The 18,617-nt window shown below is 27.5% G+C and overlaps 1 protein-coding gene across 1 annotated transcript in view; it reads left to right on the top strand.

The window, feature by feature from the left end:
• Positions 1-18,617, top strand: part of SK (small conductance calcium-activated potassium channel) — a 428,126-nt gene that overhangs the window by 13,188 nt on the left and 396,321 nt on the right. The window contains 1 exon segment of the mRNA XM_085945697.1: positions 10,159-10,260. Within this exon segment, the coding sequence (XP_085801823.1) occupies positions 10,159-10,260 (102 nt within the window).

Raw genomic sequence — 18,617 nt, 5'->3', positions numbered from 1 at the left:
TTTGGGTCGTATAGTACTGACATAAAATTCATGTCTAAATAAAACACGGTTCTTATCGGAAGCCAGCAGTAAACAAATTTTGAAAATAGCCGATATACTGAATTATTTGTTAGGTAAGGTTAGGTTTTCATTCTTGAATTCGTGAATTAACTATGAAAATTAAATTAATATTCATATTGAATCTAATAAAATTGGAGATCGTATAGTATACGGTCATCTCTTTCTGATAAGAAAACTCACGGCGAACTGTGCCACGGTGAAATGTTTTACGTACAATTTACATGTAACCATCTGAAGGTAGGTAGGATTTGATACCTCTAGCTGTGTCTCGTACATTAGTAAGATATTGATTATAATTAATATGTATCGTTGTATTCAAACATTTGATTAATTTAGATAAAGATTTTATCTCCGTTTGATACACAGCGAATATTATTGCACGACTATTGTTTGCTGACGGAGGTAAATTTTCGCGTTTCATACGCAGCGAATATTATGGCACGATCGCTATTCTCGATCCGTTTATCGCGCGTTAATATTCGCTGCACGTGAAATATAAGTAACTCCGCTAGGTGAAAGCTTCTTCGGCCGTCTACGCTTTTTGGACGTATGACATAATTATTACTATGTAGGTAGATATTTTTTTTGACTTATTGAAGTTATACTTCTTTTGGGGCGTTTGGTAGAGAGTGAAATTGAGAGCCATTACGAAAGTAATCGACAGTATGCATTTAGCTGCAAATCAATCAGCTGTATACAAACGCAAGTTTGATAGTAGAATAAATTGTTCCGTTGCCTAGGAAACGAATTTATTATCGTTGGCCATACTCAAATAAAAAAAAACGAGAAATAATTATATAATTTATTTAGTGATATAAATTAAAGTGTATATAAATAAACTAGCGGCACTCCAATAAACGGCTCTCCTTTATTCTAGTTTTTGTTGATATGGGGCTATTAAAACGTCAATTCTATCTAATATCATACTATTTGACAGATCTGAAACATGACATCTCGCGCAATAATGTGATCATAGCCGACCATAGTGACCATAGACTAAGGAGTATGGATTATTTCGCTTGGTGAAAAATATTGTTTCGCGTTTTAAATAATTCTATTCCCTTTTCTATGTGATTAGCTGTCAAAACTAGGCTTACTTATATTTTTTAAATGTGATAGGTACCCACGTTACTTTTGTTTGGTATTATTTAGTTTATGTAAAAACTATTTTCTAACAATGAGTATTTTTAGTTGATGTAAATTTTGACTAACGCGGTGTGTGATAATTTTGTTTTGTTACGCCAAAGAACTATAACTTCTAACGCGCGTACACAAGTACACGAACCAATTTTTTTCTTATATTAAACAATATCTCGTTAGAGTAATTTGGAGCATTTTAGTATATAAGTTAAAAGCAATAAATCTACGAGAAATTATGGGACCATCAACCTTTGAAGTATAGACTAAAATAATAGTTCACAGTCCAACATTTTGGAAAGTTTTAGAGGCGAAGCCATCTAGGTGGATAGAGTGGTTAGAATGCATGGCCTCGATTTCACAGTGATTAGAATACAGGTTGAAAGAGGATTGCTGAAGATTGAACAGACTAAGAAAGATGAGTTGAGGAGGCCAGGTCCCGCCCCGACCTGTAGCGCCACGAATGAAGGTGACGATGATAATTATAATATAATGCAGTTTTAGCTAGTTTTAGAGGTTAACACTTTAGGGTTGGCCTTATCGTTTCACTATAATATTATTATGTAGCAATAATACAATAATTAAAGGAACAGCATAAATATAAAATTTAGAAGACATACTCGAAGGCTGTTTTTATACTATTTCTCATTAGTTATTTATACTTTAAGCACTTATGTGTAAATGAAGCACTTTACAAGGTAGCTATCTCGATTTTTACAACGTTGATATAATGTCAATATAATACTTTTTTCATTACATTTCTAATTGACAGTGAGGCTCGATTTTTAAATAAATAAAAAAACAGCACACATTTTAAAATATATTTTAAAAATATAGCATCCCTTTATAATTTATATTCAAGGCCTTTACTTGTAATTGTAAATTATGTCAAAATAAATACTCAATTTTGAATTTTAATAAAGATTGCCAGCATCCTCGTTTATCTGACAATTCAAATATATTTTATTAAATATACACAATGTATAACATATAATGATTCTTTCTACAAGAACATTGTCAATTATTAAAATGAAAACATAAAATATAATAAATTTATTAATTTTATTACACAAAACAATAAATCATATTAAACAAAAAAAATATTATGGCATGTAATTATATTAACGATATTGATATTATGTACAGTGAAAAATATTTCAAATACGTTATCCTCCATTCATTTATCACTATATTAGTTAACTTTTAATTCAAGAACATTTAAAAATCAGAAATGGGATAACTGGGCGCCAGAACATTTGAGCACCGCGCTGTCGAATGAAATAAATAGACTTTTGTTTCGATTTTATACAGAAAATAGACTAGGAATTTTAATCAGTTTCTATCTAGGTACTACTTAGTAGTTTGAATTCGTTTTTCTCTTAGCATAATTTTTTTTATTGCAGATTGAGAATTATTATGCCTGACGCTTTATATAAAAATAAAAGAACTCTTTTCTCGTTGGAACTTTACATTTGCACAATTAAATCATTATTTACGTATGCATATTTAAATTCTCACTAAGTATTAAATAATAATATAATATTTTAAGTTTAAATAATAATATTACATATATTATTTTAAAAAAACTTGCAATTTACGAACATCTATTTATTTTCGAATTTCATTCGATTGACATCCCAGTTTTCCCAGCGCCGAATCGTCCTAGACTCTAAAATCGATACATTTATATTTTATTTGATTTTCCTTCCTTTCAATATTTATTTATCTAATTTGATTAACCTATCAAACGAACTAAGGGTCCTTTATAATCCATTAAACAAATAACATGGAATTTAAATTGAGCTTTAATCAATTTAACTTTAAACGAAATGGTGTTGGGAGATAGTCGAAAAGATTTAACAGTTTTAGCAAATACACAAAACGATATTATGTTTGGATTAATTTTTCGTGAAATCCGGATTAGAGTTAACACATAATTTCACAAGAGATGGATTCGTTTGAATAGTTTATATAATAAATAATCTGTATTCTGATTGATTTGTTTTTTGGACTATCCCACCCGAGTTTCGCTTTTCGCATATCTTCAGGCACTATGTGCACTCAACCGGTAATTGTGGTTTATAAGTATAGTAATTGTATACAATAAAATAAGGTAAAAACCTAATTGCCTACAAATTAAAGGATGATATTATATGAAAACAATTTTTGAATATTTAAAGTCTTTGTACAAACCGATAGTAAAATGCATTTGATACTATTAAAATATTCAGTTAAAATAACATTAGTCGCAGAGAATGAAACTAGGTAACGTATTGGGAATTTGATGAAATTAGCTAATGACAAAATGTCAATAAATATACATACCCGATCAATAAAAAAACAAATTACCAATGGTTAGATATTATAATCTAATATGTTAACTGAAAGCTAGCTAACTAGCTAATGTTTACAATCATTAACAAAATTCCTTATGAGTACCTAACCAATATCATTATATTATATATTTTAACACGTGAAGTAAGGACCTTTTCTTTTAATGTTGCTATACGATTATTGCAGTAAAAATATCTAATGTAGATTACAGAAAATGATATTATCTAATCTAAATACAGACTTAAAGTTTACAAATTTAGTATCAAAAGGGTTAGATAATATTTTAGTTATGTTTTAAAAAATAATTATACCTACCTGAAAAATTACATTTATATAAAATTATAGGTATATCTATAAAAGTATTGACGATAATATAGCTTTAGATGCACTCTACTAACTAATATCGGGAACTGCAAAAGAAGTAGAGTACTATGGTATATAATATAATCGGTTTATGCGTTGTTTATAGTTTGCCATGTGGAAAAGTATTGCTCGTGCGAATAATACCAAATTATTATTCGCTACAAAGACCTCCAAGGATTTATGTTTTGCACCGTGAAAATATTTTAATAAAATGAAAAGCAATATGTGATAGATTTAATTACTAACATATTTTTTTGTCAATAAATATCATATAAATATATGAAAACAATTTGTCGATCAAATAAAACTTTTATTTCAAAATCTCAATTGCAGTAAAAATACTGTTAAATTTTCTTAAATTCTAAAAATATTATTGTACGACGGGTGACTCTGTGAAATAAAATATCATATTCGCAATTCGCATGAAGTTTAATTTAAGCAACGGATTGGTTTACGACACATCATAATCGAAATGCGCCGTTAACTTCCGTTACGGGCGTCGCGGCGTGTATATGAGAGTCGTTATGACATGTCGTTAGCCGTTGCCCGTTACCCGCTACAGCTTTCCGTTCCCACTCTTAATATGAGGAAGCTTTTTATTGACATGACATTTTTGCCGGACATTGGGACTTGTTTATACAAATGGCTCTAGTTAAAGTGATATCGTTTTATAATGGTAAATAATATATCATTATTTGAATTGAATATTCTGTTATGTCAACACAGAATAAATTATATTATTTAAAATTACGAAAATCATGGTGTCTATACTACAAATATAATATACATACATAGAAAAATCATCATTTATATTTACAGAAAGAATTATAATTAATATAAAATACCTAAATATATTATACGTATTCTGAAAACTTTGCAAAAGAAATTTTATCAAAAATATTTTATTTTAAATTTTGTAGGTGATAATCCTTCGGTAATTTTTACCATTAGATAATTATTAAAATAAAAACCACACTTAATTATCTTATTTTAATTATCAAGTCGGATGACCCACTCTACAATATTTATATAAAATATACTATTATTTGCGCTCACCCAGAGGTGACACAGATCAAAATTTGTACAGAATAGGCTAATAAATTTAGAAATTAGCTAAGAAATTTTGTACAGAATGAGCTAATCATATTTTTTATAGACAGAAATAATTTTTATTTATTATTAAGTTCAATCCATGTCTGGATTCAAATCTTTCTCGTTATGGCATAACATACCTACGTATTATTAGTATTGCTGCTATTATATTCTAACTATCATCTGTATAATATGCTTACAGCTTTAGTTATGAGTGTGTTTTTCTTATCAAGGTGCTACGCCTAACGTTTATTTTTCACCTGACTTACGTAGACTCATCCGTTTTGCTCGGTTTTCCGCTTATATTCTCTAGTAGGTTGTGACGGTTGACGCAATCATACCATCACAGGCAATGCATTCCATGCTTATAGCAACGTCGCCAAGTACTATCCTTGCAGATGCATGTAAAGATCTCTTAAACCATCATGCGCTGGACTATTTAAAAAGGTTAGCAGTACAGGGAGATTTTATATTTTTAAACGTACAACATGTTACGTAGTCAATCTTTGAAATGTTTAATTCAGCCCAAATAACCCTAAATGTTTTAAATAAAAAAAACAGTTAATGCAGCTTACAAAACTTTTTTTAAATACTTAAAACCTAAAATCTTTTAAAACTCTGTCGTTATTTTTTATGCACATCTCAATGTTTTGATAAAGAGGAAGGCTTTTTACAATTTTGACTTACCCATTTAATTTTATTTATAAAATTGACAATATAAGATTTAAAATATCTTTGTGAAAGTTTAATTTATTAAGAACTGACAAATAACAAAAAAAAATGCCTCATGTATATTGTAGTCATATACAGGATGGTGATAATATTTCTTACAGAGATCATTATTAACACAATCACTCATAATATCAATAATAATAATTATAATGATGAATTATTAATGTAATATTTTTTCAGTATTTTCAACGTAGTTTCTTTATTTTTAGGTGCTGGCCTTCCACCAGAGAGTTCTGGGTTCGATTCCCGTTTGGGACACAATATTTTTGGGTTTTTCTCAAAGCCTGGGTGATTGTTCAAAATTACCAACAACCGCCTTGTACGAGAAAGCAAGGAGATGGTTATTAATAATTTAAAAAAAAACTTTAAATAAGTAACGTAGGTACCAATTAATACTGTTATAACAGAGTAATATTGACATTTCTAATAATTCCATACACTTTAGTTCATATTCAAAGTCATCTATTTACAGTTAAATATTGCTAGAAATATAACGAAGAATAATAAAAGTCGGTACAGTTCAGTTATGAGGAATATAGCGGAAAACACATTTTGAAAATACCCGATATGTTGGATTATTTGTTAGTTTGGGTTAGTTTAGGTTGGGTTAGGTAAGGTTAGGTTAAGTTAGGTTTGGTTAGGTTATCCTAACAAATAATTCAGTATATCGGCTATTTTCAAATGTGTTTTCCGCTGTTTTCCTCATAACCGAACTGTACCTAAAATTCTTATATACTACTATTATAATATCGTCAAAGGTACGGTTAAGCAGTATGACAGTTCATTAAAGAATATAATTTATTTGAATGGTAAGTAAGAGAAATTTTAATAATTGGTTATGTTATGTCATTTGCTGAAAGCCTTATTGGGAAGGTAGGAAATACTGAAAACACTTATATTTCTACAAAAGTTATTGGTAGGGTGTTTAGTGGAAAATATATTATAAAACCACCAGACTACTAATTTTAAAATTCAACGTACCAAATTGCCATCTACTTTTTTTTACTTAGAAATTTTAATAAGTATAAGTATATAATTTTATAATATGTAATTGATGAGGCATTATGTATAAAAAAATAACGTTTTCTTTTGAATTAATAATGTAGATATTGTTTTTATATAAAAAAGGAATTTGAATAAATTGATTTTTGGAAAAAAATCGATTGGTTTTCATAATCCATTAAGTATATTACGATTAGACAAAATATGAGTTCCTTTACTGAAATAGACAAGATATTTAATAATAAATGAAAAAGTAAAAAATATTTTTCACAAAACTCCAACATTGTGCATAATGCCCTATTTAAACCTTCTTCTTCCATAGCGTATAATATTACAGTATAATATCGAAAAGGAAAAGATCGAAAAAAAAAGTAGACCTGATCTGGAAAACAAAATATTTTTACAATGAATATATTTGTCGTTCAACATCAAGTATTATTATTAAATATAATTTTCTGAGGACATTTTAAAGGTATTCGGTACTCGTTTGATAAAATATCATGAATCGGTTTTATACATATAATTATGTAATTTTTTTAGATGTTTTAAAATAAAAACGAAATAACTACGAGTATAAAAAATAGTTTTCAATATGTAATTTGCTAGGACTTTGTCATGTTATAATAATATTCTCTTTGTATATAAACACTACTTTATATGCTATAGAACCGAGAACGAGTTCCTGTGTATACAGCCTATCTAAAAGGAGGTTTCTAAAGAATGTGATCCCTTGCGATGACAGCCTTTCATACAATTTATTCAAAGAAAATTTGTCAAACTTAACTCAAGACATTCAGTATTAAGCTTCTTTCTATAATGATTTATTACCATATTGAAATATTTCTTAAATTAGAAGCAATAAAATACTTACTATAGAAGTATCATTAATAATAATAAAATTAATATTATAAAGTAATATAATATTATATTATTATCTAATTTTCTGTATACTAATTTAAAATATAAATATATATTAATACATTGATTCCGGAATGAAGAAGAGCAGGTCTGGGCATACTTTTTGGATGAAAGACCATATTAGAAATATAAAATGAATGGTAGGCCGTAAGTAAAATACTATTTTTATACATACATTATTAATTATCATGAAAAGGGAATTTTTGATATTCATAATTAAAAATGTTTGTTCACATAATAATATTATGTAGGTTGATCAAAAAATAACCAATATATTTGAGCATAAGCTTTAAGTTATTCGAAATTATTCGAATTAAGAGTTTTATATTTTTTTTAGATTTCTTATGGACGGTGCAATAATTCATGTAGGTATATTTAAATTTGATTTTTAAATGTAGAAAAAATAAACTTTTTTCAAAAATATGATAAAAGCTTGCGGGCCTCACAGAAATACTTGGCGGGCCGCAGTTTGCCCAGACCTGGAGTAGTGTATTACATTTATTTGTCTATTCTTTAATACGATTTTTGAGGTACTCGGCAATGACCCAATAATTTGAGCAATAAGCTAATAACCACTTGTAGATTAAAAAAATATAATCTTCCTAGTATGAAGCCACTTTTACTCTGACTCGGAAAAACTATATCATCAATCGTATAATCTATATAAACGTATATTTATCGTATATAAACTATTCATATAATCGTCAAAACATAATATATATGTGCGCTTTCATAATACCTACATAATTAGATAAGATAATAGAAAAAGGTATTTTTCATTAAATCTACAATGAATTTATTTCTAATCATTCTAAATCAAATAATATTAAAAAAATTAAATTAACATCCTACATTTTATAGATGCCCGTATTATTTTTTTTTGATTAATTTTGTTACAAACTTAAAATTAATATGATTTCTTTAATTTATATTCTATGATTTGTATTTATTGTCTTCTGTATATTGTTTATTAAATACTTGAATATGTTATAAATACTTTTAAACTGATAACGTTTATTTTCAGGAAGGGTAAGTATTTTCTATTTTATGATATAACATAATATATGGCAGCATTGGTGTTTTATATTTTTTATTAAATCATTATTTTAGCGTAATATTTTGACATACATTTATTTATTTTGTGTATGTTACATAATATTAATCATTGTTTGTGTAATCGTAATGTGTCGTGTGTATTTTAATATCAATATAATTATTTAATTTTATCGTGATAATTTATATATAATACAAATGCGGTTATTTTTACGGTATTTTAAGTTATTTTCAACCACGTTTTAAAAAAATATTTTCAAGTATAATAAATATTATTATACTTGAATTTATTTTAGCTAAATTTTCATATCACACCGTTCCTGATAGTATATAATATTCGCTCAAAAGTTTATAATTCGTTGCCTCGGAAATAATTATTATTTTGATATATTTTTGCAGTAGATATTAAACACTTTGATGATGGAAAATTATAAAATTTAATTATTTAACTTACCTAAGTAATTTATTATAATGTACTTTTAGTCATTTGTTTGGTGAAATTAGTTTTGACCTAAATATTAGATTTAAAATGTTGACCTTATTTTTTTCACACTAGACTCTAATTAATATTTAGCATGCTCTTTATGTCTAAATTTTGTCTCATTTCTGTTAAAAATTAAATGTTTTCTTAGTATATTCAAATACTCATAAATGGATACTCCATAAACTACATCGTTAATTATTAATAGTTATATGTTATCACCTGCATTATTCATATAGTTTAAATTATTCTATCATAGTGACATATTATTTTATATTGTAATCATAAATCAAAATATATCATATAATTACAATGACTGGTTAAGTATTTAGTAGGTATGTAACAATATATAACATTATCTATTTTTTAACTTTTTTTTCAGGTCATTTCATATTTTGTGCACTTATTATGATTTTACCTAAATTATGTAAGTTATAATTATTAATTATATGGTATATTGCTCTTTTTACAGAAAACTCGTATAAAATATTATTACCTACTGAGATTTTTTACGTTTATGACTAAGTATCAATATTATCAATAGTTTCCTTTACTAAATACTGCAAGTTTTATTATCAACAATGTCATGCAATTTTCTTATTTAGATTTTTTTTTTTTGATCTCCAAGAACTATTAATTATACTAAACAATTTTGGCATCTTAGTGGTGTTCCTCTTCAAAAAAAAAACAACCTATATGGCTTGAATATTTATAAACAGCACAAAAATTATCAAATTTTATTATCACGTCATATTATAATCTTAAGACATTCAACCAAATGACAACTACTGTTTTATGTTGTTGAATCTTGTACCTACATTGTTTTCAAACACGCTTCTATTTTTTTTTTTTTTTTTTTTAAATTGTTTTGGATTTTTACACAATAATTCGGATTTAAAATTCGAACAATACAACTATTCATGATTGGTTGATAATATTACACTATACTATCCACATTTGTGTGACGTTTGTTTTCACCTTGACAGGGCGTCCTCCTGTGTCCGCAAACGTTGTCGCAGGTCCGACGCTCTCGTCTGCGGAGGGCCTTCACAGAGGCAACGGGCGACACTGTCTCTTACGTCAAAACGGTGGGCGAACATCCTCATTTACCATTAGCTGAACTTAGTCACGACAATCACAACACAAAGGCATATCAAAAACCCAGCACTTGTACAAAAGAATGTTTATATCCCTACCTGTCTGAGCTTAATGAAAATGTATACAAAATTTGAGTGACATGTATTTTGTTCGTTTTTATATAATATGTTTACAGTAATACTAAACACAAAGGCTATATGTAAATTGTACGTATTACATTTCACCGTAGCATTATTCACCGTGAGCTTTCTTATCGCACCGAGATGAAAAAAATACGCGTTGTTCGTGGAGTATTGCAGACAATATTATTCCGAACCTAACATAACATAACCTAAAAAATTATCCAGTATATCGGTTATTTTCAAAATTTGTTTGCCGCTGGCTTCCTGTAAACCGACAAGAGCCGTAATTTATTTAGACATGAAATATATCTCTGTACTATACAATCCAAAGAAGTTGGACGGTCTTTAAAATACGACCGTATATTTCTGATACAACATTTCACGGTGAAGTGTGATACGGCGAACTGCAACCGTACAAATATCTGGACACGAAACACAAATACCAATACATTAGAAACTTTTAGTTTCAAAATCTGTAATTTCCATATTCAGTTATTTTTAATAGATCCAAAATCATCAAGCACACAAGTTTCTTTTTGCAAACATATTAATAAATAATTTAAAAAAAGCGAAATAAAATAGTCAGTTTTCTTTTTTTTAAATCATGTTTTAAGTTTATCGTGAAATATAAAAAATGGTGGTTTATAATAATTAATATAAAAGACTTTTAAACTGCCTTTAAATGTCTTCTGACTAATTCTATTTAAGTGACAAACCGAAGGTGTATTTGATATTTTTTAAGTAAAAATCAGGGTTACTGACTTTGAAACAGGTAGCCTTACTACTTTAAAATAAATAATATGTAACACTATAATTTAAAGTGTAATTCATGGTTTCCCAAAATTGGCACTGAAACCATCTGTAGGACCGATACGGAGCAAGTGAAAAATAAAAAAATCACAGATTAATATAGATAAATTGGTACCATGATACCAGGCTTACTCTTCAAATTAGTCTTTATTTTTATTTTTACTAATCTGATAATTAATTCTGGTATGCAATTGTTATTTTATTTTGATACCTTTTGAATAATTATTTACAAATAACGGCTTTATGTTACGACCGTACACCCTGGGTAAACGACAGATTTTTTATTCAATATTTGAAAGCATCTAAGCGACACTTTTTGAGCATAAACAATCATCGGAAAAATTGCTATTATATGGCTTAAGCGCTATTATAAGCGTAGACAATAATAACAAGAATAAAAATCTTTTACAATGAATAAAATTCAAACATTTTCAATTACCTAATAAAATTCGCCGTTTTCAAAAATCAGTATAGCATATTAGAGTTTGCCAATGCATTTCATAAAATTTAAATAATTATAAAGTAACCTTTGACACAAAGACACTCGCGAAAGAGTAAATACAAGCCATCCAAGCCATTATCACTCGTATTTCTTATTTTATTGATCAAATTTGAGTCGGAATTATCTGAAATTATAACAATGTCGTTTAGTTAACACGGCTCAATTTTATATATGAAATATTGTTATCTATAACGTTATTTTGAAAAATGTTCCTTATTTTCGCATACCTACTTACCTATTTAGAGCGTTTTTATATGAAGGTTTAAGGCTCGCACAAACCAACGCGAATATTCACCAAGTACCCCGTAAAATATCCCTAAAAAAGCACCCGCCATCGGTACTGAAGGTCCGGTCAAAAGAGTCTCAAAAAAAGCTAATGCCGCTGTAATGCTCCCTACTTACCTGTTGTTAATGAACAAAAGTATCATTTATTTACGCAGGGGATCAAAATATACAATGAAAGCCATCAGTTTGTCATATATTTGCCTATTTTTGAGACTCTTTTGACCGGACCTTCCATATTGATGCGGGTGCTTTTTTCGGGATATTTTGACGTGGTAAATGCGAATGGATGGCAGTGTCGGAGACAAATAATAAATTGTATCAATGATAATATAAAATTATTGATATATTATTTGAATGCTCGATACCGAAATGTCAAACAATCGCAGCGCTCCATATTGAACTTTGTAAGATAATAACTTAATTCCCTTCCGAAATCTGAACGTCGCGTGCTCTTTCCCGTAAGCCAATAAGAGCTTGATTGGCAAATATTCGCTGCGAATAATTCGCTTTGGTGTGTGCACGAATGTCTTAGGTTACTTTATAATTATTTGAATTTAATGAAATGCATTGGCAAACTCTATTATGCTATATTGATTTTTGAAAACGGCGAATTTTATTAATTTAAAATGTTTGAATTTTATACTTACATTGTAAAGGATTTTTATATTTTTACTTATTGTCTACGCTTATAATAGCGTTTTCGCCATATAATAACGGTTTTTTCGATGATTTTCTATGCTCGAAAAATCTCGGTTAGATGCTTTCAAGTATTGACTAAAGAAATCTGACGTTTATCCAGGGTGTACGGTCGTAATATAGAGCCCAAATAACAAATATATTTTAGTAACATTTAAAAATGACTCTCACAACGTTTAAATTAGTTTAGAATTTCAAATAATAAATAATTTTTTACCCACATATTATTATGTAGGTACTTTAAATACATACCACTATACTATTAATATTCGGTTGACCTACTTTACATTTTGTATAATATTATTATGAATATTTTTTCTTGTTAACTCGATAATGTTATGATAGATAGATCTATTTCAACTACGTAACTCCATCACAACAAAGATCACCATTCCGTTATATTATATTATTTTGTTTGCAAACTGTTAATTATCGGTAATAAGCGAAAAAGCGAATTTTGAAAATATTTTCCTCTTCGTCTGATGGAATGCTTGCGCAGTACTCTATCGCTAACATCTTACTATATGAAAGCTTGAGGAGTTATCATTTTAACACGCTCAGCGTGATCGTTGTTAAAGGTGCTATTTTTGACGTTTCATACTACTAATAGTATTTTCTTTGATTTGACATGATTTCTTAATTAGGTAGTATGTTGGGATAAAATTGTTGATTTGGGTAATCACTTTGATATGAGAAATACATTTTATATACCTCCTTCTAATTTGTGTTAATTCGCGCACGTATTTTAAGTCATATTTAATAAATTTATTTTTAAAGATACACATTTAAGAAAAACAAAATCTATGCTGAAAACCTATCCTTTCAATTTGAATAATGAATACTTATGTAAACATAATAGATAGTACGCCAAACTTTAGCTTTAAATAAGTTAAAATAAATATTGAAGATATTCAGAGAATATTTAGATGTTACGAAGAGTTGAATATGGTATAAACTATTAAGAGTGAAGTTCTAGACACTCGAAAACGTTTGCAAATTGATAACTCATTTGCATATCTCATCAATTTTCCTCCACACAAAGCTTTGTGTTAAATGCATTTTCGTACTTTAATGCCTCCAGCATTGCGAGTTCCGCTTTGTTAAAAGCTCCGGTAGCTGCTATTTCTATGAGACTTTTGAAAATACCAATTCACGTAGATTTTATTTAAAATTTACCACCGCGATGGGTAAAAATTAACATGAAAGTTGTATGCAGAGAATTCTGTACGCTGAAACAGCATATCGTAATACAAAATCTCTCTCACGTTTCGTGAAAAACAGACAAAACTTACTATCGTGCATGCAAGTAATTTCCGGATAAGGTTTTTTACGTTCACAAAAAAAATAAGCTCGAATTAAACGTTTCAACATATTTTAAATGGTTGTTTACTTAAGAAAGACTGGCGTTTGCCCATTCCAATTTTTGTATTGCGTTAAATATTAACATGCTAAAGCAAAAGAACGTCAGGGATGTTACTGGGAAAAGAGGTCAAAAATTGTGAGGTTAGCTTATTTAGAATCTCACGTTTAGCGTTCCAAAATATTCTAAATAGAGAATATCTAAAAAAATCTCTGTTTAAGAATAAATAATGTTATAAAACTGCCCTCGATTATTATAAAACTATATAAAATAAGTACTTAATACATATCATGTATTTTCAAATTTAATGTCTTTCTTCTAAAAATTGACAGAGTTAAATCCAATAAACAATCGACCCATCCAACATTATTTATTTAAATAGAAAATATAACGATTCCAGAATAATCGTATAGCATACGAAGATAATGAATAATATCATATAATATTAATATACTTGATGTGCACAGTCATAACTCATATACTCCAAAAATTGAGGTTTAAGATAATCGCAAAAAACCAACAGAGCACTGTTTTTTGTAATTAGAATAAAAGTATTGAACTCCCTTGAATGAGTGAGTGAGTCGATTTATATTATTTAAAAAAATATATTATAATACCTATTCTTAAGGCTGCAGACACACAGCACACTGATAAATGGAGCTATCTGATTGGTTAGAAAGGCCTTGATAACAGAACTCACATTATTCATTGAAAAATGTGAGTTATGATACCAACAGTCAATTTTGTCAACGATTTTCACATGGTTTAAAGTGACTTTGATAGCCAACTATTTTTCTTTATGTACCTAGATTATTGTCTATAGAATCACTTGGTATATTTAACTAAAAAATGACAAAATTGCAATATGTCAGTTATGACTCTAGGCGACTCACTTGACAAAACTTTAAACTAAGTACATACACAATGTGGTCAAACATTTAGAGTAATCTTTTTGGGGTTAATTGAATAAATTACACTATTTACATTATGCCATGGATATTTTAGTAATAAATATTTTGTGTTAAAATACTTTATAATGAATTAATCATGTCACTCAAATTTTGCTTATATTTATGTGCTTTGTACATGTTGGGTTATGGATATTGTTTTTTGCATGCATCTTTTTGATATTACCTGAAAATGCATTTTTAGAGAGCGCACCCCCATCCAGCCATATTGCATCGCCATGCCACGTCACGCCATGTTAATGCCACGCCATTTTTGTGCCACGCGACGAATGGCGATAGATTTATTATACCACTTTCACAATGTATGATTTTTCTTTTCAGTTTTATGTAACGAGAGCTACTTGTTATATTTTGTGGTCGTAGATTAAGCTTTGCTTTTAGAGAAATTTAAATTGCATAGGTCGTAAAAAAGCTTTCAACTAAGGAATATGAAAAACTATAGGTTAATATAAAAACAAAAACAACATAAATCTTAAAATATGTTAATTTTTTTTCATTCTTCATGGAATGACAATGGTTAATTATTTATATGTAAAAATTATAAAATAGTATATTATAATATATTAACCAAATTAGAACGTGCTTAAATAAAAAAATATAAATAAGTAAATAATGATCAATCAATCAGTCACTTAGATAAAATGAATAAATTATTACTATTAATTGTTTTGTTTTGATTTAAAAATCACTTTTAATCTATCTGTCAGTATTTTTTTGAATTAATTATTTTATAACAAATATATAGTGCACATTAGATGTGTATACTACAATAGCAGACACAAAAATAGAAAAAAAAAACCCACAGTACACACTTTTACAATGCAATAGCTGTGTTCTTATTCAAGTAATGTATGTTCATTAATATTGGTTATAATTAATAGTGTCTATTTACATTATATAGTTAAATTATTTTATAATTTAAAATATTAATATAATGATGTAAGATAGGTAAATATTTTATATTCTAGAATAATTAAAAAAAATCGTTTTATAATAATAGGCACTAAGCAAACATTAGGCAACCAATGTTAGCATACACATATTATAATTTATTTCACCCTTAGATCGCACATGGCATGGATTGTAGAGACACTTAACATAGTTAACACAGTTTTATACAAGGAAATGTTATCTAAAACATTAATAATTAATATAAGTAGGAACATCGGTGAAAATAATATTAAAAAAAAACTGCAAAGATTTCTAAGTAGTTACTGTTTTCATGAAATTTTTATATCTATTCATGATAGTAATCTATAATATAAAGATGAATTAACTAAGTGCTAAAAACATTTTAAAAGAGCTCTAGGTATTATATAAACACAATCAATAATTATAATATAATTAACATTTTACGTAAATAAAAAAATCAAAACAAATATTTTAATTAAAACAAATTAAAGATGGTTGTCAGTAAATAATATTAATTGCATGCATAGATGAAAATCAAAAAGCTTAATAATTAGTCTTCATCAAATTTTATGACAAAACTTTATTTAAATACATGTTTCTGGTATAATATTAAGTTTTAGTTTATTATGTACACAACTAGAAGAGCACAACATTATACAAATAATGCAATAGTTTTTATAACAAATAATATTATTTACTGTGTTGTCTTACACAAACTTATAATTTTGTAAATTTTAAATAATGATATGAAAATATATTATTATATAGTACAATTTATTATTTGTATGGATATTTTAATTACGTGCTAAAATAAAAACGATATCATTAGAAAATCTTTTTTTTTTTTACAAAAAATGTATACAAGTCACGTTAAAAATAAACCTGATTAATTGGAATGCGATATATTTTTTTAACTATATTTGTCTAGGGTTTTTGAAAAAAAACATTAATCTCTTGTGTAGATCGTATATAAATAACCGATAATCATGGTTGATTATAATTTATTGCATATCGTATTTCACGAATAAAAATAATACGGCACCCAGCCACGCAATATAAATAATCTGAAAAATGACCTTGACTTCTTTCTATATTCTAATTATTTACTACACAACACTAAAGTATTACACCAAAAGAAATATTTTTACTCTCGTAACGAATTTTATAACAGCTCAAATATATTTCAAGGTTTATTGGAGAAAATTAGCTATGCCTTATTCTTTAATTATGAATACATATCATAAGTAAAAGTTCTTTCATAATTTGTGATATTATTACAATTTATTAGTGGTAGGTTTTTTATAAATACATCGTAGTTATTTATTTTTTTATTTACTGTTAAACTTACTATTTATATACTTACATAAATTTGAAAACACTTCTGAGAAAATATGTAACAAATTGAAAAAATCTTTTTTGAAAAAATACGACACACAGCAGGAATCGAACCTGTATCTCCTGGGATTCGCGCCCACGCGCATCGACCACAATGCTTTAAGTATCTTATCTAATTGCAACAAAGTTTAGTTTATGGCTCTTACAATACTCTCTGAAGCGCATTCCCAATTGAGGTACTATTAATAATTGGCAATCGGCTTTTGTAGTTTAAATCAAAGTAGGTATTAATAATTACTGAAAAGATTTTTTTCTATTGGTCACCTATATATTTTTTCAGAAGTGTTTTCAAAATTATGTAAGTTCAATAATAAGAATGTTACATTCTTAAATCTTGTGAATTATTCATTGAATAAAAAAATAGCTAATTACTATTAATAATTGTGCAATTCTATATTATTTTTTAAGTACATATTATGTACTATAAACCGATGACATTGATCGAGAGTTAAATTATATAACAGGACGGGGAAGGTTGGTCAAGCGACACAAACCGATACAACAGCGGTAATATAATTAATACTGTCGTTGACAAGAATCAGATTATGCAATAAATAATTTTGGTTAGTGTTGCTCTGTAGTATTACATTATGAAAAACTTCTTTAAATTAATTCCTAGAAATATATATATCTATTCAATTTCAAACACACATAGTTCACTTCATCCGGATGAGTGTTATATTGATAAGAGCACTTATCAATACCGTGAATTACGTAAGTTTAAATCCCAGCCGGTCCCACGTTTTTGGTTGATTTTTTTGCCTATATTATATTTTCAATAAATATAATCTTAGATTATTAATTGAATTTAGTATAATTATAGTCAGTTTTATTTAAAAAATAATTCAATTATTTTTTATAAAGTACTGATAAAATTAAAAAACAAAAAATATTAAGGTGTAATGTTATACTTAAGGATAATAATAATTTAAAAAATTGTTTTATTTAACTTAATGAAATAAACATTATCTTCAGTATAACATATATTTTCTAAATACTGTATTTAAATTAACTAGTGACACGATCTCGCCTTTCTTACATGATTTATTGACAGTACAATCGTCATTTACATATTAAATTCGACCGAAATACTAATATTTCTCTTATTATTGTGACTCCTAATGATATCAGTTCATTAAAATAAATAATAAAAATTTTAGCATCAAAAATAATTGCATCGTAAATATTAATTACATTGAAAGCTTTAATTATAAATAATGACTTCTCAGGAGCGAGAAAAGTAAAGTTTATCGGTAGGTACGCCGCAATGAAAGCTTAATAAATACGAAACACCGAC

This window comes from Rhyacophila brunnea, unplaced genomic scaffold (genome assembly GCF_057557595.1).
Source record: "Rhyacophila brunnea isolate RB1 unplaced genomic scaffold, BYU_Rbru_1.0 scaffold_19, whole genome shotgun sequence".
Lineage (NCBI taxonomy): Eukaryota > Metazoa > Arthropoda > Insecta > Trichoptera > Rhyacophilidae > Rhyacophila > Rhyacophila brunnea.
The sequence above is the reverse complement of the archived record's forward strand: the minus strand, read 5'-3'. Positions and strand labels throughout refer to the sequence as shown.